We start from the raw sequence: 23,488 nt of genomic DNA, 5'->3' as shown, positions 1-23,488 counted from the left end.
CCTACAAAATGCTGCCATGGCCTCCAAGATGGGCAACTCCAAGATGCCCTTCCCTGCTGTCTGAAAAAGCCCCACCACCACAATCTGCCACTCAGCCCCCTCAAGGACAGCAACCATTCCCATCCAACCTTCCCCGCTTTCTTTGCACACATGTCACCACTACCACACCCCCATTTGCCACCATGCCACCACAACCCCCCCTCCACAAAAACACCGCTTCATCCCCATGCCCTTGCATGCAGGACAACGCTCCTCTTCCTCTTCCCACCCCCAAGCTCTAGCGCCCATTGTATTCCTGGATACAATGGGCTTTACCCCTAGTATAACATATTATTCAGGTCGGTAGACATGTTGGTCAGAATCAGAAGAACAAAATTTGAGTCCAGTGGCACCTTTAAGACCAACAAAGTTTTATTTGGAGTATAAGTGTCTGTGTGCAAGAACACTTCTTTGAATACATTGAAACAGAAGTCATCAACCATTACAACTAGCTAGAAGGTAAGGAGAGTGTTGTCAGGAAGGGTCTATTAGAGTCAAGATGCATAAATAATTGAACAGTAAACATAGCTAAGGCTAGCTGTATTTGACAAGACCTGTGAATACCAGCAAACTAACAATATAAACTAAAAGATCATTCAGGGTCATTCACTTGTTCATCTTCGAACACTGCATATACCATTAAATGCCATTCCCTACATAGGTCAAACAGATCCATCCCTATGACAAAGGGTAAATGGGAACAAATCTGACATCACAAATCTCAAAACTGTGCAACCTGTAGGAAAACACTTCAATCTTTCAGACTCCAATGGTGAATCTAAAAGTAGATGTTTTATTGCAGAGAAACTTCAGAAACAGACTAGAATGGAACCATTTCTGCAGTCATTTGCCAGAGCGTTCTTGCCCCATTGACTCCTGGTTGCTGACTCCCATTTTGCGCCTGGAATTCTACATTTGTGGTTTTCTCCGGTGCCATCTAGGGATCCATTCACAGCTTGCATTTTACACTTCCGTAGGGACAGTCAACATTCCTGTCTCCCGTCTCGCCTCCCCTTAAAAAAAAAATCTGAGCATGCAAAATAACACCATCCTCTCTCACCCTATCCTTCCTCCCCCTTCCATGAGAAAGGTGCCCAAGTGCTCCCCTTTTTCACACACACACACACACACACACACACAAACGCCACCTTCTCAGGAGCAATGCAAATTCAGACAGCTTGGGGGAAGTGATGTCTGCTTGCACCTTTGTTTCAAGTGTGCCACTTCAGTCAAGAATTCTGTGCCATCAATTGCATTCATACACACACACACACACCCCGATATAGTGCATGTTATTTTTTTAAATCCTCAGTTATTACACTAGGATGCACCTACATTATAACAGAAAGACAGCTTCTTGTTTTTGCACTTGGAGAAAGCTCTGGGAGACTGCTGGATTAAATTAACATGTTTCCTAGTTTCCCTTCATGAAATTGACTAAGACTCCAATTCCCTGCATGAAATTGTTTTGTTGAACTTTCAGTCTTGCTGAAGAGGGAGATGGGGAGGCAGTGTGTGTGTTGTACTTGTGCTATTTTGGAACTGTGTTGTAATGCAATCATGCTCATATTTAAAAAAATACAGAAGGGAGGGAAGAAGGGTGGGCAGAGAGCCAGCACTGGTCAGATCTTAAAAATCATCATTTTAAGGTAGGAAACAGTGGAGGAAGCCAATGTGACTTTGAGCTTCCACTTTAGGTTACTGTGAATTCCCTCCCAGGGGAGACGGGGGAAATCACATTTTCTTGGGATTCACAAAATGCATGGCAAATAAGGAATGCATTTGACTCCGCGCCTGAATCATGATATTTTAATGTGAAAGTAAAGAAATTCTGCAGAGCTTTATGAGTGCTGCCACAAAGTTTTTAGTGACTGCAGAAACAGTATGGGAGACTGCTGGGTTACAAGTTATTACAACACTCAACACAATGGGACTCTCCTAGAGCTCAACAGAGACAATGGTTTCTTATCTCACAACACATATCAATGTCACTGCAACTCTAAATTCCTCTATTATGCTTTATGTTAATTTTCTGTTTCAATGTATTTGAAGAAGTGTATGTACACCTGAAAGCTTATAGCCAGAATGTCACTAGACTCGTATTACTGATATTAAAAATGAAAATCAGTAGGAACTTGGACTTATAAACACCTCATTCCAAGGATGCTGTTAATGTTATGAGCTAGTGCTTGGAGTCAGTAATGGGCTGGATGAGGATGAACAAGCTGAATCCTGACAAGACAGACATTTTCTGGGTTATTAAAAAGGCAGAACAGGGACTTGATCCTCATAGCGTTACTTCAGCGCCCTACTGTTTACATATGAAGGTCCGTTTTATTTGATCTAGTTTAGTCCATTATTCCAGACCCGAGGGTCCTATATTATGCTGTAAGTCTCCTCCTCTTCCTCCCCTGCCATAAACAGAAGCCGCATTTTAGAACTGCTGAGCATCATATCCGAAAAGCCACCTTGCCGGGCGGGTCTGGAAGGTCATGAAGCCCAACCTTCGCCGCATTGCGTTTCCCAGGCAGGGCACGGTCACATGTAAGTGTCGCAAACAGAAGGAGGGACAGAAGAAATCCCCTTACCTGCCATGGACTGCTGTCCGCTTCCATTCCCCAGGGCGGCGGCGGCGGCGAGCTATTCCTCCGCTCCGGGCAGCTGCAAAGGGCGGCGAACGCAGCGCTCCCGGCTCGAGGACGCTTTCCGCTACGGGCAGCAGCGGTGGCGCCGATCCGCCCTCGGGCTCCGGAGCCTTGGGTGCGGGACGCCGTGCAAGGCCGAGGCGCCAGTCCTGACAGCGCTGCGCGGGACTGGCCCGCTGGGGACGCCGATTCCCGCGGCAGGTCGCTTCCGAGGTGGGGCTACAGCAGGAACTGGCCTTGCTCTTGCCTAGACCGCTTCCCGGGCCGACGGGCGCGGAGCAGCCTGAAGCCAGCGGGCTTTTGCTACCAGCTCGCTCTGCAGGCGGGTCACGCTGGGCCCGGGGAAGAACACACCGAAACCCCCAATACTGGAAAAGGACAAAGCGGGGAGAAAGGCAGCGAGGTGCCGAGTGCCCTGCCTGTGGAAGACTGCCCTCACGAGCACCCTTGGAGCGGTGGACAGAATTTTTTAACCGCCGTTTCTTTATGGGGCTGTCAGGACCTGGTCGCTGGCTGCCTCTTTTGCATTGAGGGGACGTACTAAAACTAGGGACAGCGACTGCCCATAGACAATACATGATTGCTCATAGAGAATACGAACCTGCCCATAGGGAATAATGGAAAGCAGGCAAAGGACGCCTGCTCATGGGGAATATTGGAAAGCTTCCCTGAGGAAATCTGAGGAAGAGTGCTTGCACTCAAAACCTCATGCCTTGAATAAATCCTTGTTGGTCTTAAAGTTGCCACTGGACTCTGATTTTGTTTTGTTGTGCTCTTCAGACCAACACAGCTACCCACTTGAATCTGCCCATAGGGAATAATGGAAAGCACGCCTGCCCATAGGAAACAAGGGAAAGCATGCCTGCCCATAGGGAATACTAATGAGTTCTGGATGCCCCAACTTTTGTATTTAAGATCACAATACAAAAAATAAACAAAAAAACCTTGAACATGCCAAATCCTTATGGAAAGAATTAGATCTGGCAGTTTCTGAGGAAAATGACACACGCTTTTGGGCACTGGTTTCAAATAGTTTAAACACCTGGTCCCTTCACCTGGAGGGTCAAATACCAGCTAAAGATTAAGCTTTGCATTTTAGGAAGGTCTTTGGAGCCCATTTGGCCTCACCCCAACAGACATGTCACATTTACAACATATCCCTTCTGATTTAACAGATCTTCCAGTTTGGCCCACAGTTTCAGAGGCTGAAATCAAAGGCCTGATCTCCTCATTGACACCAGGGGAAGACCTGATCCCTGCTGATCTTTATAAAGCCTTTCCATCATGGTAGTCTCCTATACTAGCAAAAACCTTTTCACAAATTAACAATACAGGTCAAATTCCCCCTGGATGGAAACTTAGCATTGTCGTGCCGATTTACAAAAAAGGGGACAAATCAGATCCAAATAACTACAGACCTATTAGTTTGTTGGATATAGCAGCAAAACTTTACAGCAAGTACTTACTGATTAAGCTGGAGGAATGGGTAGATGAAAATCATATTTTACACCCACATCAAGCTGGATTCAGAAAGGGTCTTAGCAACATTGACCAATGTCAGTTATATTCACAAGTAGGGTTGAATAAACCCCTCTTCTTCTTGGATAATTTACATTTCCACTACTATGTAGGGACAGAGCTTTTTTTGTGTCCCCGTGGGAGTGAAAGGGCTATATTGCCATTCTGAGTCTCATGCTCAGTGAGGCTTCTATCTCTCTCCCTCCTGAAGATCACCATCACCAGTGAATCAATTACAGCAGAGGTCCCCAACTTTTTTATCACCAGGGACCGGTCAACACTTGACAATTTTACTGAGGTCCAGGGGGGAATAGTCTTTTGCCAAGGCAGTGGTGCCGATCCGTGAATCAGTCAGTGCCGAGCTGTGGCTCCTCCTCATCCTCCTCCCCGGCTGCTGCTCACCTTTGATGCTCTCCAGCGGCCGCCATGGCTGAAGCTCCCCCTCGGTGTGGCAGTGTGCAGCTGCTGCTGGCAGCACCCCCCCCCCAAGTGGGCAGTCAGGGACGCCAGCGGGAAAGCAAGTGGAGCAGCGGCTCAGGCGGTGGCAGCGACGTCCCTTGGCAAAAGACTACCCTCCCGGGCCTCAGTAAAATTGTCAAGCATTGACCGGTCCCTGGTGATAAAAAGGTTGGGGACCACTGTGCCAAGGGACGTCGCCGCTGCCTGAGCCCCTGCTCCGCTTGCTTTCCCACCAGCGCCCTGACTTTCCGCCACCCGCTGGGGGGCATTGCCAACAGCAGCTGCGCAGTGCCACGCCGAGGGGGAGTCCCAGCCACGGCAGCCGCCGGAGAGCACCAAAGGTGAGCCGGCGGCAGAGTGGCAGGGCAGCTCCCCAGGTAGCAGCTGGGGAGAAGGACGAGGAGGAGCCGCAGCCCGGTACTGACTGATCCACGGACCGGGACCGGTCCACGGACCGGGGATTGGGGACCACTCAATTACAGGGCTCATTTCCTCCTGAGGACTGGCACCCAGACACATTCTGGTATATTGCCACTTAAAGATTTCACTTTGTTCTTAAGTTTCCCTTGTTGCCCGCACCCATTTTCCCAGAACTAAGTGCTCTTACTTGTACACTCAAGGGCAGTAGCAACCAATAACTACCCCCTCCCTGTCCACACGATTTTAATGTGGGTCGGAGTTGAGACTGACCACACTGAAAATGAAAGGAAATTAATTAAGAACTTTATTATTAAGAAAATATAAAGGACACATAGCATATGAAAACACAACCGACTGAGCAAGGACAAAAGACAAAGCACATGCAGGATTCTAGTCTCTTCTCATATCCCTAAACTGATTCAAATGGAACAGCTCTTTAATTCTGAGCATTACTGTAGTTGAGGCTCTCCCCGTATGGCCTAGCAACGCATGCTCCAGATAGAATCCAGGTGTTGCAAGTGGCTTCCAATAAAACAACTAACAGCAAGACAGATTTTTCTTCATGTCCAAGGATTTCATTATTTGGCCCTCTGTCTCTTCTGTCCTAAAAAGCAAAGTTTATTCTTTCAGCTTCCCAAGCTCTACAGCTAAGGTGTGTCCTTATTCTGGCTAGGGCTATTTGAATTTTTATAGTATTGGTATAAAACAGGACACTGTTGGCTATTCATTTATTTATAGAATTTATAATAGTAAAACAGTATAAATGTCAATTTCCATACAGATGACAATTCCTGTGTTAATGCTAAAATAAAATTTTGGCAGTTTTTAAGGTGCCCCCAAACTCCAGTATAGATATGTGTTCCTAAACTAGTATTAATAGAATCCCTAACCACTTTTGTTCTTTTGGCCCATTAGACTGTAAAAATCCATAATCTTGGGATGATTACAAATTCAGGGACCAAGCAATATCCTCACTTTACTGTGAGAATGGAAAATGGTCTTCCCATTTTATTTTTTCATTTTATGGTTTTCCCATTGTATAATTTCATGTATCTGTATTAAGAGAATGCATGGTGGACCTGATCTGTGTACCATTCAAAAATATTCCTTGTGTCCATCTGTTGACAGTATTGTACAAAAGTTAACTCTCTGAATTAGGTTAAAAAGAGAAGCTTAAGAAATAACCTCTGCAGGTTTACTGAGAAAGCATTAATAAATATGAATGAACTTAGTTGTTCGCCAATCATATTTACTAAACATATATATAAAACAAATGAGTTCACTACATATAAACATTCTGGTAGCAAAAAGAGAAAAACAGAACTCCCACAGAAAAATATCCATAGTCAAAGGGATATGCAGTCGTCTCCATCACAAAAAAATGGATCTAATTATGGTGGCTCATGTACTCTGCTGCCACCAGGCTAGCCCAAGAGATCTTCAGCCCACCGAAGAATCAAAAAATCTTTCATCCATTCTCTAAAGAGCCAACCTTCACTTTCTTGCTTAAGTTACCATGGGTGGGAGTTCACCTTTTAGCTCCCTTGAGTGAAGGGAGACCAACTCCTCACTTTGAAACAGCTACCTTGGAGAAGGCAGAACTGGTTTCAGATCCAGCACCCAAGAAACAGGCAATCAGAACTTTTGCGGCAGCAAAATTCTTATTTACAATCTGATGTCTTCCGGTAGCTTTTGTACTTGGATATTTTGAGTTATTTTACTTACTGAACAAATTTTGAGTGTAAAGACTTATAAAAGATTCCCAGTTAACAGAAGTAATTAGCACTATACAGATTGATAATTACAACAATGTTTTAAAACCCAACACAGCTTTTTATATACAAAGGAATATTAAATTTAATTTACAAGAAATAAATATAAAATTATAGTATAATTATATTATAACCAAAGGTAGATGCTTATATACAGTGTTATGTGTCTATGGCTACGACTTCTTAAAAGGAAGATGCAGGCATCACAGATTACTGTGGGACTCAGTCTGAGCACCTGCTTTAAAGTTTAGCTTACAATTATTATTTTTGTACAACATTATTGCACTGTTTAGGCTTAATCCTAACAGCAAGTTGAATTTAAAGGATCTTTAAAAAAACAGTTGGTTTACAGCTATGATGCTGCACCTAAAGTACCTTGTCAATAAGAATTTAATGCTGTTTCAAAATCCCAGGCTGCCTTCAATTTTACTATTGTATATTAAATAATGTCTTTTTTCCCTCACATTATATAAAACAGTTAAAATATATCTATATTCACACTATGAAACAAGGGACTTTAAAAAATCACATTGGTTCAATAAAGTGCAGGTTTCCTCTCTTTGAAGTCCTTCTTACTGAAATGCGAGATTTTTTGGGGTCTGAATCATCAGTTTCTTGAAATCCAAATTGTTTCCCTGAAAAGTCATGAAGTCGCACATCACCATTCTGCACATTAAAAGAAACACCATTCTTCTCACTTGGGATGTGACCTGAAATTAAAAAAAAAAAACCTTAAAATTTACCTATGGCAAGGTTCCTCAGCATCAGTTCACCCATGAAATTGCTCCCATTTATGTAATGAATAAATGGACCCTAAGAAATTGAGCTGATTTTTATTATCAAACATTTTATAATTATGCTGTTTGTTTCTATCCAGAGAGAAAGAGAGAACAGTATTTTCATCAAACCAACTTCTTTTGATATATTTGAATATTGCATAACTTATTTTAGCCATAATAGTAAACAAGAAGTTACATACAAAAATGCATTTTATTAATTAAAACATTCAAAAACATGATGTTATACTAAATATTTATCCAAACAAATACAGTATTTGCTGGCGTATAAGACTACTTCCCCCCCCCCCGAAAAACATGCTTCCAAGTGGGGGGGTCGTCCTATACGCCGGGTGCATTTCAGTTGGGATAGACATAGTTGCCCATAGTGGCCCATAGTACTGTAATGTCATGTAACAAACTCTATATTTTGAGTGGAAATGTTGGGGGGTCGTCTTATACGCCGGCAAATACGGTAATTTGTCTTCTAAATTTCATCCAACTTCATCATAGTACAATTGATCTACTGTCCACTTTAACTTGTCAAGATGCCAAGCCATTTTCAATATCAAAAGAATATAATTTGAGAAAATAGTAATTTAAGTATACATACCATTCCCATTTGTGAGCACTGAATAATCATTATTCATTAGCATTGTGGTAGAATTAGTAGAGTTACTGTTTGATTGTAAAGAATTAGAAGAACTAGAAACTCCTTGGTTAACATTCTGTTTCTTTAAACCATTAGTAGCAGTTCTACTCCAATCTGTAGAATACATAAAACACCATACAAGAGTATAAGAAGGATGGTCTAATAATTAAACCAAACAGAGAGAAACAGACCTATCCAATGGCAATACAATAAATATATTCATAAAAGAAAGAAAAATGTCCTTTTCTTGTAGTTTTCCTTATTTCTTTATTTTGTAGGACTTCTGTCAAAACGGAATCCAGGTAATATCCATTTTCAGTGAGATTCTTTCATCTGTGACAAGTCCTTATATATGTTAATAGTATAATACTGGCCACAGGCTCACATAGGTATGGGGATACCGGTCATGTCAATACAGACCAGTATCCCCATACCTATGTGAGCCTGTGGCCAGTATTATACTATTAATATATATAAGGACTTGTCACTGATGAAAGAATCTCACTGAAAACAGATATTACCTGGATTCCGTTTTGACAGAAATCCTACAGAATAAAGAAATAAGGAAAACTACAAAAAATGACACTTTTCTTTCTTTTATGAATATATTTATTGTATTGCCATTGGATAGGTCTGAATACATAAAACAGACAATAGTATAGTACGTTAAAAGCTTCATTCAATGCAATAAAAACCTGAATTCTAAATACACTGTTTTTAATGTTATGCTGTTTTTGGAAGGATTTTACATATATCACATTTTACAATATTTATATTCACCAGTGCTTACATATACATCACATTTAGCAAACCCCCACAAAGGTTTTTGTTTTGTTTTTTAGCTTTTACATTTTTTCGGCCAACCTGGGATCTTTTTCAGGTTTGTATAAAGATATTTTTCAAGTTCCTCACAGCTACAGTCATGGGATTAAAGTGTCCTCAGAGCTGTCTTACTTGCCTGTTAGAACACACAATATAATCAAACAACAATATTTTCTTATTTACCAGAATTTTCAGCCAACCTGTATTTTCCACAACACAGATATCGTCTCCACTGCTTGCGAACATTTTCCTTTGCTACACAGTAGAAGATGAAGATGAAAAACCCTGTAGAATAATATGTCGTAAGTTTAGAGCAAGGCACTGAATTTTTGTTTTGTTATTTTAAAGTAGTTATAATCAGGATGGGTGATGCATGATGGCCCTTTCATACAAGCAAACTTCATCCTATGGAAAAAACAGTCATGATTCTTTATAAAGCATGCCAGTATGTGAACACAAAGAGCCTCTTGTGGCGCAGAGTGGTAAGGCAGCGATATGCTGTCTGGAGCTGTCTGCCCATGAGGTTGGGAGTTCAATCCCAGCAGCCGGCTCAAGGTCGACTCAGCCTTCCATCCTTCCGAGGTCGGTAAAATGAGTACCCAGCTTGCTGGGGGGTAAGCGGTAATGACTGGGGAAGGCACTGGCAAACCACCCCGTATTGAGTCTGCCATGAAAACGCTAGAGGGCGTCACCCCAAGGGTCAGACATGACTCGGTGCTTGCACAGGGGATACCTTTACCTTTACCTTTATGTGAACACAATTTTGGCCTAGCAGCTCATTTGTTTTTGAGTGACTTCACGCTCTTCACAAAAAATTACGTGAAGAAAATTTGGAGAACACAAAATTCTACCTTTGGACTACTTTGCAGTTCAAGAAAGGTATTAATATTAATCCTGCCAGAACATTCAGAAGCGGGTGAGAAGAGTTCTTGCTGTTGTTGTTGTTATGTGCGAAGTCGTGTCCGACCCATCGCGACCCCACGGACAATGATCCTCCAGGCCCTCCTGTCCTCCACCATTCCCCGGAGTCCCTTCTTGCTGTTACATTCTCCATATCACATAGAAAAGATTACTTTCTACTATCTTCAAAGCTCAGATAAAATTAATACTTCGGTTTAGGAAAGGTACAAAGAGGCATTAAAGAAGGACTGCATGGTTAATGAACAAAGTAATGGAAGCAGTAAAAGAAGAATTCCTTTAAGCATTGGGAATCTAGTCTGAGGGTGCTAAATGAAAGAGAGCACAGGCTTTGGTAAATAAAATGCAAGTTGATGATCAGACTACACAAACCTAATGCAAAAAACTTAAAAGACCAACAATAAAAATTTCTTCAAATACATTTGTAGCAGAAAAACAGCCAGGTTTATAGAAAGATCTAACGCCCCCTTCATTGCACCTCAAAAAAGATATTATAGCATTGGAAAAAGGGCAACTGAAATGATTAAGGGGACAGAACACCTTCCCTATTGTGAGGATCTTCAATTACTCCCAATGAACAGTTAGGGCTCTTTCAATTGGAGAAATGACAACTTGAGTGGTGACATTATAGAATTTTACAAAATTATGCATGTGATAGAGAAGGCATAGAAAGAAATACTTTTCTCTCTCATAATACAAGAACTTGTGGGCGGTCTATTAAATTAATGAGTTGTAAGCTTAGAAGAGATCAAAGGAAGTATTTTTTCACCCATACATTAATTAATATGTAAATTCACTTACAAAAAGAAGTGCTGGCAGCTACAGGAATAGACAACTTCAAGAGGGGATTGGAAAACCATATGGGGCAGAGATTCATCAGTGGCTACTAGCTACAACATATAGATGGAACACTGTCTGGGGCAGTTATCCTTTGTATTCTTGGTACTTGGGGGGTGACAGTGGGAGGGCTTTGGGAGTTCTTGTCCTGCTGGTGGGCCTCTTGATAGTATCTGGTGGCCCTCCTGATAGCAACAGTGTGTTGGGTTGAATGGGCTATTGGCCTGAGCCAGCATGGCTTCTCATGTTTTTATGTTTCTTTCAAAGGAAATTCTGTCAAATGAAAATATGTTCATTTAAATCAATGAATCCGTATACTTTCTGAATCTTTAAGCTTTATTATTTTGGACAATTGTCTAATATAAGCTTGGATCCAGTGAACCATTCATGGAGTAGAACCTTCTTGCCTGTCCTTTCCCCTCATAGCCAAGTGAAGCTGAGAAGGCACTCCTGCAAGTTGGGGGACCTTGAGAATGGTATGATGTGTGCATGTCAAAGAGAGGATTGCTGGAAATATCCCTTCCCCCCGATATGGACAAGCAAGAGCGCTTCCTGCATAAAGTCAAGTTTGGATCTGAGCCATTTTATGTTACTAAAAAAAATGCTTAAAGACAACTTCTGAGTCAATCTTTACATTTAACCAATACACCTAAGCTTTTGTCCCCTCCTCATGCCAATCTGATCTCTCTTGTTCAGGTTCCAAAACCATACTATAAAGCAATACTTTCACATGATTTTTCATAACTGACAAAACATGAGGCAATTTAAGGCTCTTAAATCTAGGAACACTGAATATCAGGACCATTACATGAATTCTTGAAATAATTTCAGGAATTTTTAATTCATATTTTTCAATTCAGAAAAATATTATAAAACAATTTCAGGTTTGTAGTCTGTTACTCTGAAGCAGCAGAACAAAATTTGATACCTTTGGCACCCTTATAACCAACAACACCTAGAATAAAACTTTGTTGAACTTAAAGGTGCCATTGGACTCAAATTTTGTTCAGCACAACAGTTTGTTCACACCTATGGCCAACTACAAACATGCAATCTGAAAGCTCTGCCCATGAGGCTGGGAGTTCAATCCCAGCAGCCGGCTCAAGGTTGACTCAGCCTTCCATCCTTCCGAGGTCGGTAAAATGAGAACCCTGGGGAAGGCACTGGCAAACCACCCCGTATTGAGTTTGCCATGAAAATGCTAGAAGGCGTCACCCTAAGGGTCAGACATGACCCAGTGCTTGCACAGGGGATACCTTTACCTTTACCTTATGGCCAACTACATAAAATTCCTATATAAAGAAATAAACAAAACAACTATTAGAATTATAATAATATTCTATTATTCTATATAATAATCTATTCTATATTATATTACAGTAATATTTTAGAATTTTAATAATATTCTGTTATAATGTTCTTAACCCCAGAAAAAGTAGAATGGGAAAAGGGATTAGGTTTCATTGGTCTCCATACAACCTATAAAGAAATAATATTGAATTTACTTCCTGATCATCTACGTTACTTTGCAAAGCAGTGTCTGATCAAGGGGAAGGGTGGCATACAAATTTGAATATAAATAAATAAAACAAATATTTTCTCAAATTCCTGCATGCAAAGAAAGATACCAGACTTTCAATATTTAGGAAAAAATCAACCTTGCTGTTGTATTTAAATTCAAAATAACTCTAATTATGAATCTCTGCTATATAATTCAGTAAGATTCCTTGATCTTAATGGGACCATTACACCCAGACCAGGTTTTCACAAGCCAGCAATTGTTTTTCAGAATTATTAGCCCACCAGCATGACCCTACATACACAGAAAATCTACACTGTGACTTACAGAACCTGATAGGTACTATAGATTGTAGCCTACCTCCACAATGGTAGATACCATTAATGAATTTTTGGTAATATTTTAATAATTTAATTTATAGTACTTAAGTGTATTGTCCATAATAGTTGTCCATAATACTAGAAATATGCTTTTTATTGTATAAATTGCTCTTTATTAACCCAGCACTACATACCTTGCAGGGTGTTGAAGATGGCAAAGAGGTACATAAATATAAGGTTTACAGGACCCCAGGCAAAAAAGGCAAATCCCCAAGTAATTCCCAGTAAGAAGGTAAGGCCAGCAACACTCCTGAGATCTTGAATGCTAGTTTTTCGCTGGGCACCAAGTTGTTTCTTCTTTTTGATTCTGCAGAGTTGAATCAGCACTACGATGAACATGCTGATATTCAACAAGAATATTATGCAGAAGTATCCCACAACAGTAATGTAAAAGACAATGTTATTTTTAATCCAGCAACTAAAAAATATAAGAAAGAGAGAAAGCAAAAAAGAACGAAAATATTAGTTAAAAGCAAAAATGATTTAAAAAAAATAAACATGTAGCTTTAATGTCAAAAAGTCACAATAATCAGCTCTGTAACATTCAAGCCTTGGGGAGTTTTGCATGCAACATCCTACAGGTTCTTTCTGGATTTTGTCCATGGACTACAGTTCTGATGAGTATTACACAAATCTGTTGTTGTTGTTGTTGTTGTTGTTGTTGTTTTGTTATTAAATTTATTCCCCACCACTCCCAAAACTGGCTCATGGCAGGTTACAACAGTCCATCATAAAACCCAAATAAAATCTCATTAAAAACAGGACATCCATCAATAAACAAAAAACTGCAGATGGCGAAGCCTAACCCGACCCTCTTACCAATATCTAATCGTGTGGGCTAAAAGGAGGCCATCGATGTTTCATAACCCAGTGCTAGGAACAGTAGCACTATATCTTCATCTAGTTCAGTGGTTCTCAACCTTCCTAATGCCGCAACCCTTTAATACAGTTCCTCATGTTGTGATGAACCCTAATCATAAAATTATGCAAGTGTTCTTTCACAGAAATTAAACCGAAACTGACCAATGGCGTGAAGATCCATTGTTCATGATTGTATATAAATGTGTCTTTTTCCGGGGTTTCTCAGTTCAGTTCTGCTTCTTGTCACACCGTGCCGATCTCATTCTTTTCCGCTACTCCAGACAGACAAATGCTTAGCTTGATCTACCTCACAAGGCTGTTGTGTAGAGAGCACCCCCCGGCCAAGCTGCTTGCCCTGCTGCAACCCCTGTGAAGGGGTCGTTCGACCCCAGGTTGAGAACCACTGATCTAGTGCACATACCACTTGCTGAATCAGATTTGCACTAGGCTTAAGGTTGTCCTTTATCATCGTAACAATGAATTTTAAAAGTATGAAGTGTACCTACAGTACTGACTTACAATTCATCAGATGAGCCATTGGGAAACTTTCCATATGATTCAAGCCCATAGTGATCTGGCCTTATTGCCAATACAATAGCGACTACTAGTGCTGGGACACCTGAAAGAGAAAAACTAAGGCTGCAATGATTACTTAGTAAATTAGTTAAATTAAAATGGTATTCCTGATTAACTGCTCAGCAGATTTTTTCCTCCCAAAACAATTCAAATAGTTTTTTTTTTTTAAGGAAGGCAGCAAGCATTATCTTGGGAGAGGCATTCTGTCCTATGTGGTTATTTCAAGACAAAAGTAGCATCCTATGGAATTTAATCAATAAACTGAATTGATTTGCTTGCAAGTAAATGCAAGAAAGTAAATAAATGTAATTAATAAAATTAATAAAAGTAGTGGACCAAACATTTTCTTCTGCTAACCATGTAATGTTCCTCCAATGCAGCATGACTGCTCACTTAGTGGAAGACATTTCATCCAACCCTGTTTCTACCTGTAGGATACTGTAATGATAATGTACGTGGATTACTGCTTAAAATGCTTCTAATTAATAAGCTAACACGTAAGTATCAACCTGATTAGGATGCATAACATATATCATACTGAAGAACTAAAAAAAGGACCAGGAGAAGAACTTAAAAAAGGACCAAGACATAACCTATAACAACAGCATATATTCCACAGGTTTTTTAAAGTGTTCCAAGTGCTTCAAATGCATTATCTCAATTATTTTTACAAAGACATGGTAGTTATTCTAAATGAGTTGCTCAGGTGGGGGGGGAGTACATAAACATAAACGTGTTACATTTGCCTATACTGTTTCTTTAAGTGTTTAGAATGACAAAATAATCTTATTTAACTGTCTTCAGTTAATGCTAAATTGGTGTGAAGACAGAAGTGACTTGCTTAAGACTGAAGATGACCTGAACTTAAATCTCTCCAGCATGTATCAGTTCCAGAACAGCATCCACCATATTGCTTTTTGTATAGTGGTCCCTTTATCCACGTAAGAGACAAATCAGTATTTATTATGCATACCTACCCCAGCCAACAACACAGAACTTCAATATGTATTTCCTAACATAGGTGTTGAACACTTTGACGAGGGCAAGATACATGTGGAAGGCTTCAAGCCCCATCCAAGTGAAAGAAACCAAGAGGAAGTAATGAAGAAACACAGCAACTGAGATGCACAGTCCTCGGATATGATGCAGAGCAATCCATGAATCGAGGAGGAAAACTAAGTTCAGTAGAAGTAATGCAATACACAGCTGAATAAGAATTTTAGAAGGATAATCTCTTCGAATTTTCCTATAAAAACCAACAAAATACTGTGTTATTATATTTGAATATTAAACATTACCATTTGTCCATTTTGCACACAAATTGTAGCCCTTTTCATGTGCAGTTCAAGGGGCTGCTAAATTCAGTGAATTTATAATCTGCAGATTACAATCATTTCCTATTGCAGGACTTCCCTGTAAGCTTGATCATTATATTAATACGTATGAAGATAATATTATGTTTAATTATGTTAAAATAGCAACTTTTTGGTATACATAAATAAAATGAATATGCTAATTTGATAATTGTTTAAATCCTATTTCTATCCCACCTTTCCACCCAACTAAGAGACCCCAAATTGGTGAATAATAAAACATTTAAATACTAAAGCAATAAAGTTAAATAAAACTTATGAACACACACAAAAACATTAACAGGGATGAGGGCAAATAAAAGAGTTAGTCAGGGTGTGCTGGGAGAAAACAGTGTTAGAGGGAGAAAGAAGACCTTTCCTACCCCAAAAGGGTGGAAGCTGGCTCCCCAGCAAAAATGGATTAAAAGTGCTCTTGGTCACTGCTACCATCTTTTAATCCAACTGAAGCCCTACTTCTAGCAACAGCCCCAGGCTATAAGCCTGCTCCTTCAGGGGGAGTGTAACCCCAAATAGAACAAGAGACATCCCAATTCCAAGGTCAAACCTTCCCCCACCAGTAGCACCTCAGTTTTGTTAGGATAAAGTTTCAGCTTGTTAGCTCTCATCTATTCCAAAACTGCTTCTAGGAACCTATTTACAATTTCTACAGCCTATCTGGAATCGATCTATCTGAGACAGAGCTCAGTGTCATCCTGATATTGATGGCAACTCAGCCCAAATCTCTAGATTGTATCTTCTGTGATTTGACATAGATGCTGGGGAAATCCATAAATCAGAGGCCAAGGGACCAAGCACCAGCACTCCAGCACCATACTTTGAAACCTGCACCACTGCCTACTTCAAGGCAGTGGCAACCGGCCCCTCTCAAGGAGGCATTTACTGTCTGACAGACACAGGCCACCAGCCCCCTCCAATATACTGAAGCATCCAGGAGGGGCAAGAGTCATCCAAGAAGGTGGTATATCTGAAACTTCCAAGAATCCTGTCCACATCTTCAGATTGAGCAGCTAAAAGGTATCCCTCACAATTGAATGTTAGCATCCTTTGATCCTGTTACAGTTAATGCAGAGTCGAAGATGGAATGCATGCAAGAGATTTTATCTGCAAAGTGTTTAGCAAAATGATCACAGCAGGCTGCAGAGCAACCCCCTCCTCTTGTAGGTCAGAACTCAATAGGCCCCTGACTAACCAGAAGAGATCCACAGGTCTACACTGTGCAGATGCAGTGGCAGAGAAATGCTGTTTCTTTGCCACCATCACTGCCACCAAATATGTTTTAAAATAAGTTCCAGCATGGGCCTTATTTAATTTGTTTCAAACCCACTGTCATTCTACAGTCCCTCCAGTGAACCAAGGCACTACCCAGGCTCTTAGACCTAAGCCTAGGAGAAATCACATAAATTGCCTCAACTTCTTCTTCATGCCAGACATCAACCAGAGCACTAACGACAGCACTGACCACATTGGCCGTTTCTGAACCAGAGGCTTCGCACCGGGCTACAGGCTAGAGTTTGAGCCAGGGCTGGTTGCCCTGCTTCTTCCTGCTCTGGCAGGGAGGCCCATTGTTGTCATGAAGACCATGAATCTTTGAGCTGCTCCTGACCTGTCAGTTATGTGAGAAAAGTGTTGCCAGCAGCCTGGAGGGAAAAAAAATTCCTGTTCCTGAATCTTTTCATGGCATGGAAGTAAACAATATAAACTAGTAGTATATAACATCCAGTAAGCCTCTGTTAAAGGGATGGAATACTTTTCTTCAAGTAGAGTTGACAGATCCAGGTTGGAAATACCCAGAGATTTGGGGTGCTTTAAAAAGGCCAGGTTTGGGGAGGGGAGGAACTTCAATGGGGCATAATGCCATACAGTCCACCTTCCAAAGTGGCCATTTTCTCTAGGCAAACTGATTCTGTCCCCTGGAGATCAGCTGTAATAGCAGATCTCCAGCCACCACCTGGATCCTGGCAATCCTGTCTCTAAGCCTGTTGGCAACACCGTGTGGAAATGTTACAAATTAAGGTTTATATTTTAAATGTTGATGAAATAACACCAGGTGATCCTGGAATAAGCTCTTTCTATTTTTGTTTTTGCCCTTCCACTAAACAGAATTATTATAATCCAGAGTAGTCTTACTATGTCTTTATTGATTCCTATCTGAGGGACCACTTATCGGCTTATGCCTCCCGCTGGACATTTTGCTCTGTGGAAGCTAATCTGTTAGATGTCCCTGACCCCAGAAAAATACACCTGGACTCAATCTAGGTCAGGGCCTTTTTTATCCTGGCCCCAACCTGGGCTGAATCTGCACTTACTTTATTCGTATTGAATTCAGATCAATTTGTGCTTGGGTCTTCCTCGTTACTTTCCCCCGACATGAAACAGAAAGTGCTCTGCACCATTCAGGGAGCTGAGAGAGGGGAGGGAGGAGGATTTCTCCTCTTTTGAAAGCCGGTGGAGAAGCAGCACGAGGGCTCTTTCTCTAACGGGGGAGGGGGGGAAGGGAGCCAGGCACAGCCAGCCAGCAGCTTCTCAGAGAAGAGGCAAATCTCTGCTGGTTCTGGAGCACAGATTCCAGAGAGAAACAAAGAAAAAATAAATATTTGGAGGAAAGTTTTGCAACCAGGAAGCATTTGAACTGACGGCCCAACCAAGCAGGGCTTTTGTACAATGTTGGAGGCTGGGCAGCAAGTTAGTTCAGATAAAAGCAGAGAGCTGGACCTTTAGTCATGCAATTTTTAAAATATCGAGGGTTAAATGCACTCCGGGATGTCACTAGGAAAAGATAGGGTCACTCCGGATCAATCATGTTTGTTGCAGAGGGAAAATTTAAATAGCCCAAAATGAAAACAGAAATCACATTCCATGTAGACAGCAGGGACTTAATCAACCTGGGATTGCAATAAAAGCTCCGTGCAGACTCCACCCTAGTGAAATGAGCTCCTGGGAGAGCCGAGGGCCATAATGGAGCTTTCAAAGTTCTGCAGAGCCTGTAAAAGAGTTCTTCCCCTGGGTCTTTGGTTGAGGCCAAGACTAAGATCTAGGGGCCCCTTCTTAGGCTGTGCTGTACCATCTTGCGATCTCCTTCAGGGATTGGCTGTGGGTTTTTAAAACAGACAGTTTTTAGACATCTTGTTGCTGGAATGTTGTGTTTTATGGGGTGGGTATTTTTACTGGTTTTTATATCTGATGCAACCCGCCTCGAGTCATTCAAAAGACGCAGGCTAAAAATCAAATGAATGAATGAATGTTACTTTCTTCAGGTAAAACAAAATACTAAGGCTCCAATGAAGCCATTTCTTCAGAATTACTTAGACCTCTTTAATAAAACATAACATTATAGTTATAAAAGAAATTAAAATAATCTGAATTTAGTAGATACTTACTCAAATGCAATGTATGTAACAAGGGTAACAGAAAGAAAAATTGCAGAAAGACCACAGCCTATGTAGGTAATAAAGGTCAAAACCAGAACTTGGATGGGAGATAGAGAGGTATTTCCTGATAAGTCCTGAATAAAAAACAAAAATGGGTTTTAATCTTGAAAACATTGTTTTAAAATCATAGCCTGCGTAATTTTTTAGAGCCATGATAATCAACACTTCAGTTATATAGATATGCTTGATTGCTAGGTAAAATGTGATATTCGCTATCTTTTAAAGATTATATCAAACTTTCTGTATCTACATAAAGATAGAAATTTCCCATCCAGTCTAATATGTGGCAGATAAGCCTTGCTACTGGTAGAAGGTGAACTGTCTTCTCAAAATCTTTGCCTTGGGGCCTCAGCACAACAGACAGGAAATTGCTCTTGGAAGCTGTACAGCAAATACATATGCCTCTTGATATCTTCTGTTGCTGACAGATTTGAAGAAAAAAATTGTTATGTTCCTTTAATACACACAATGGGATGCTATTTGCCAGATGATCTTATGTACCTCCATGCCATGAATATCTTCATTTCCACACATTAAGCCATGATTGAAGAGACATAATATTTTTCTCCAGGCCATTTAGCAATGTCAGGCCTGAGCTGTTGGAAAGGGAAGAGTTGGACCCTCCTGGCCCAGCTCCTTCCCACCCTTTGCCCTAAGTGCCTTAATGAATTACACCACATTATATCGTGTTATAGCAGCTACAGTCAGCTTCACCATCATTTGATTCTTCCCCTGCTTTCTCCTATCAATGTATCAGATGAGAAGGCTATTGCCCAATTGCTAGATGATAAGTTCTCGGAAATTACTGAACAGGTTGCAGAATTTTTATCTATGGCTTTGTTGCTCAGGTCTAACGGACACTGTCCTTAGAATGTTTTGGTATTACTTAGACATATACCTATATGTTTGCCCCTGCTTTGATTGTAAAACTTGTCACAAAGGTTACTTGCTGTAAGTTCTAGTGTGTTTTAAATGCAATTAAAGGTATCTATCTATATATCTATATATCCTCCCCACACAAGGCTGCAAATACGGCATCCAGAAGGGACAAAAAATGACCCAGGCGGCTCTGCTGCCTGGGGCATTCTTCTTTTTCTTAAGAACACAGTATTGCGTTGGACCACAATTAAGAAAAACCAGGCTCACACGACCCGCAGCACAGTGGGAGCCCCCGGGTGGGAGCATAAATCCAGGGGAGGCAGGGTGCATCTGGCCAAAGGCTCCCATGTGTGGAGCCGGGAAAAGACAGAGCAGCCTGCCCTGAGGCTGCAATATCAGGCTGCAACTGGCACAACAACCATCATGCAGTAAAGGTCCAGGATACTAAGACTATTAATTTGAAGCCTAGCTACAATCCACTGAACCTTGAAATTAACACAGTCTTGCCCTGTAAGGAGGAAAGCTTTTGACTTCAATTGTCACGCCAATCCATTTTCAAAAATGGAACCACAAGGAGCTGCTGCAAAAGTGTTACCAGTAAAACTCCAAAGCTCGTAAGATGGTTGCAGCTGCAGACTGTTTCATCTGTTCTTCTGTCTTTAACCATGCAGCCTTCATAGGCCCAGCCTCCTGTGCCACCTGCCAAAAAATGAAGTGTCCATTACTTAAGCAGAATATAAATGGTACACTTTTGAACTCTTATACAAAGACAATGCAACCAACAAGTCATGGCCACATGGACATACCATTTTTAGTAAAGTCCCAGAATGCACACTTGACAGTCAGATTATCCTGTTTGTGAAGAAAAACAAAGATGATTTAACAATCTTCCAAGTTACTGTGAATTCAATCAAGTATTACATGATGGACAATAAAATAAAAACACTGTATTTGCCTTTGAATGAGTCTGCTCACTTTGGCCCATTATGCACAGAGTGGAAAGTCCTTTTCGGGGTGGAATGGTGGCGGCTAAAATCACCGATTATGCACGCTGCAGGCGGCAACCGGGCGCAGAGTCAATGTATGCAGCTGAAAAAGCCACGTTAGCGAGATGCGGAAGAAAGTGGAGCTTCCCGGGACCAGGGCGCAACCAGAAGCAGCTCCTGAGTATCCGCGTGCATAATTGGATACTCTGGGTTTTCCCACCGTTGCGTCCTGTCCCATTTCGCTTCTTTCTCCTCCTCGTTCTCCATGCCACTGTTTCGGCGGCCGTGCATAATAGCCCCTTCAGTAACCTCTCCCTGCCAGCCCCTTCAGTGTTACTTTGCCCTTTGTCTCTTTCTTATTCTTGGTCCTTTATTAATAGCTGCTCTCTTTGGATTTTAATCTTGTCTGAAGTAGGTTATAAACTTTCTGCACAAGAACTGTGTCACTTACATGCTTTAGAGTGCTAACTCTGTATTAAACAGTAAAATAAAACAGTAAAAACAGTAAAACTCACTCTTCTTGGAGTTAAATGAAGGTTATTTCTCCAAGATGTGAGCAAATCTTATGATAATGGGGAAATGTTTAAATCATCCAGTGATCCTGGAATTCCTCTTTACCTTCTGCTAATCAGAATGAGTACCAGCTGGATCCCACAGATTCCTCCCCACCTCTCCAAGTCTGGGAAAAAGGGATCTTTGTTTATTCAAACTTAAAGCTTGAATCTTTTTTTCCATGGAGAAGTTTCTATGCATTTCTTCCGGCATCACAGTGTGGCATCTGTGTGGTACCTGTGAAAATGCCCTGTCGCTGGCACAAGTAAGTTGCTTTTCTCTTACTCCTCCTCAGTTCCCTGGGTCATGAATCAGATTACAGCATGCTTAGCCTTTACTGTGTCCTGCCATGTGAAGCCTAGCTGTGCCTTTCCCTCTGGATTTACTGGCTGCTCAAATGTGGTAGATATCTGGATCTTTCCCCTGGTAGCCCGGTTAAATAGTTAACTATAAATCACTGCTTTAGCTTTTTTGCTCTTTTTTGGCTTCTTGTCTTCCCTGCTTGTACAGTAGGCACAGCATCTTAATGTGGGTGCTCTAGTACTTGGTTGCTGGTGTTTCCCAGACACCTGGAGAAAGAATGTCCTGACCATTTAAGAGACGCCTAACAGGATATTATTTATCAAGTAATGATGCGCTTATTTACCTCCATGCCATGAAGTGCTTCAGTTGCCCATCTTTATGCATGAAGTCTCTATTAAAAGGACAGGATATTGTTTTTCTCCAGTCATGATGACAGTCCCAGGTGTGCCTATTTCTATGTGCTTGAAATTATTGTGACTGCTTCTTTGGACTGATTATTCCCCTCAATAACAATATCTCTGATTTTACCATATGCCATGAGATCTTGCTTCCTCTAAACTTGCAAAGTTCACAACTTTACCAAACCATGTGTAAAGAATAAGCCAGAAGCTCATTTTAGCTAAGGAGTGAAAGGGGGCAGAAGGTTTTCTTCTTTGTGCTCCAACCTCTCCAGAATGAATAAGCAGAAGGCTAGAAAGTGGGCCTCGTCCACAGAGACTGGGGTCTAGTAGTTGCATGTCTTCCAAACCACAAAGTTTGCACTTATTTCTTTTTCTCTACTGTTGCAAATATGCAAGAGCTTCAACGGTCATCCTGATGATGAACAATCAGAAAGGTAACAGGGAGGAGCTATTTACAAGGGTTCGTGCACCCTTTAAAAAATACCCTCTGAAGTACACATGGTCTACATAGAATGGACTTTTGCTTTAGTTTATTAATCTCATCAATATGGCTTTCCATATTGAAGAAAAATAGAGGACAGCAAGGAATACCCTATGGTATTGCCCAAAATAAATGTAAGCATCCCACTGTAACTGTAAACTAAAGAAGGTGATTAGTTAATAGCGCATGAAAATTAAGTGTATTCAGGTGTTCAAGTGGAGAAGAAACACTTAAATGTTGCACAAGAGTAGCAGGATGAGATCAGGTTAGCCTAAAGCAGATTTCAAACAAGGCAAATACCAGAAGTTTCTAAGATATCAAAATTCCAGTTATACCTGGATAAGCTTCGTATTTAGAGTGACAGTAACGTTCATCTTCAAGTTAGTAACTGTGAGATTAGCAACACTCGACGATATAACACTGCTGATCAGAGATGCGTTGTTCAATGACGGATCCTGAAGTTTTAAAAGAAACCAGCTGAGTTGGATAAATTTGGTCTGCAACAGGAGAGCCAGAAGCAATACTCTGTAGTGAATGAGAAGTGTTCGGACTGCATAAATATTACCTGGAACAAAGTTGTCTTCTCATAAAAATTGAATATAATTCTAGAAGCCAAACTTCTGTCTCCAGAGGACAAATTTGTTGTTATTGATGATGGGATTGAAATGGCTCCAACACTGTTTGTAGGAGCTTGAGTTCCTAATGCAACCTGCAATTAAAAGGAGACAAAATAACTCTGGGTGCAAAATAAAGAAGAATGGCTATATGATTCGCCTAGTCTATAGCTGAACAACAGCACCGGCATGTAAGTACACCAGAATAAGACACACAGCCCATAATAATCAGACAGTAATCAGTTCTAAGGCAGGGGTAACCAGTTCCATGTTCAGA

At 41.0% G+C, this 23,488-nt stretch overlaps 2 protein-coding genes across 13 annotated transcripts in view; both read right to left on the bottom strand.

Moving 5' to 3' along the window:
• Positions 1–3,153, bottom strand: part of PHKA2 (phosphorylase kinase regulatory subunit alpha 2) — a 72,667-nt gene extending 69,514 nt beyond the window's left edge. For 4 of the 6 annotated variants that reach the window (XM_077343119.1, XM_077343122.1, XM_077343120.1 and 1 more), the window contains exon 1: positions 2,628–3,150. The gene's annotated coding sequence lies outside the window, so the exon portion shown is untranslated. Of the gene's footprint in view, positions 1–2,627 lie in introns of all 6 variants that reach the window. The other 2 variants (XR_013232021.1, XM_077343121.1) reach the window with 2 other exon arrangements.
• Positions 3,154–5,368: 2,215 nt separating this feature from the next.
• The window catches only part of ADGRG2 (adhesion G protein-coupled receptor G2), a 72,468-nt gene continuing 54,348 nt past the window's right edge, over positions 5,369–23,488 (bottom strand). For all 7 annotated transcript variants that reach the window (XM_077343112.1, XM_077343118.1, XM_077343113.1 and 4 more), the window contains 11 exons: positions 23,163–23,306; positions 22,933–23,052; positions 20,681–20,726; positions 20,470–20,573; positions 18,945–19,069; positions 15,172–15,440; positions 14,138–14,237; positions 12,892–13,175; positions 9,287–9,388; positions 8,243–8,395; positions 5,369–7,563 (listed from right to left, as the gene is read on the bottom strand). In XM_077343112.1, coding sequence (XP_077199227.1) covers positions 7,379–7,563; positions 8,243–8,395; positions 9,287–9,388; positions 12,892–13,175; positions 14,138–14,237; positions 15,172–15,440; positions 18,945–19,069; positions 20,470–20,573; positions 20,681–20,726; positions 22,933–23,052; positions 23,163–23,306 — 1,632 coding nt within the window. In that variant the 3' untranslated portion in view covers positions 5,369–7,378. The remainder of the gene's footprint in view (positions 7,564–8,242; positions 8,396–9,286; positions 9,389–12,891; positions 13,176–14,137; positions 14,238–15,171; positions 15,441–18,944; positions 19,070–20,469; positions 20,574–20,680; positions 20,727–22,932; positions 23,053–23,162; positions 23,307–23,488) is intronic.

This window comes from Paroedura picta, chromosome 6 (assembly GCF_049243985.1).
Source record: "Paroedura picta isolate Pp20150507F chromosome 6, Ppicta_v3.0, whole genome shotgun sequence".
Taxonomy (NCBI): domain Eukaryota; kingdom Metazoa; phylum Chordata; class Lepidosauria; order Squamata; family Gekkonidae; genus Paroedura; species Paroedura picta.
This window is presented reverse-complemented; position numbering and strand designations above follow the sequence as displayed.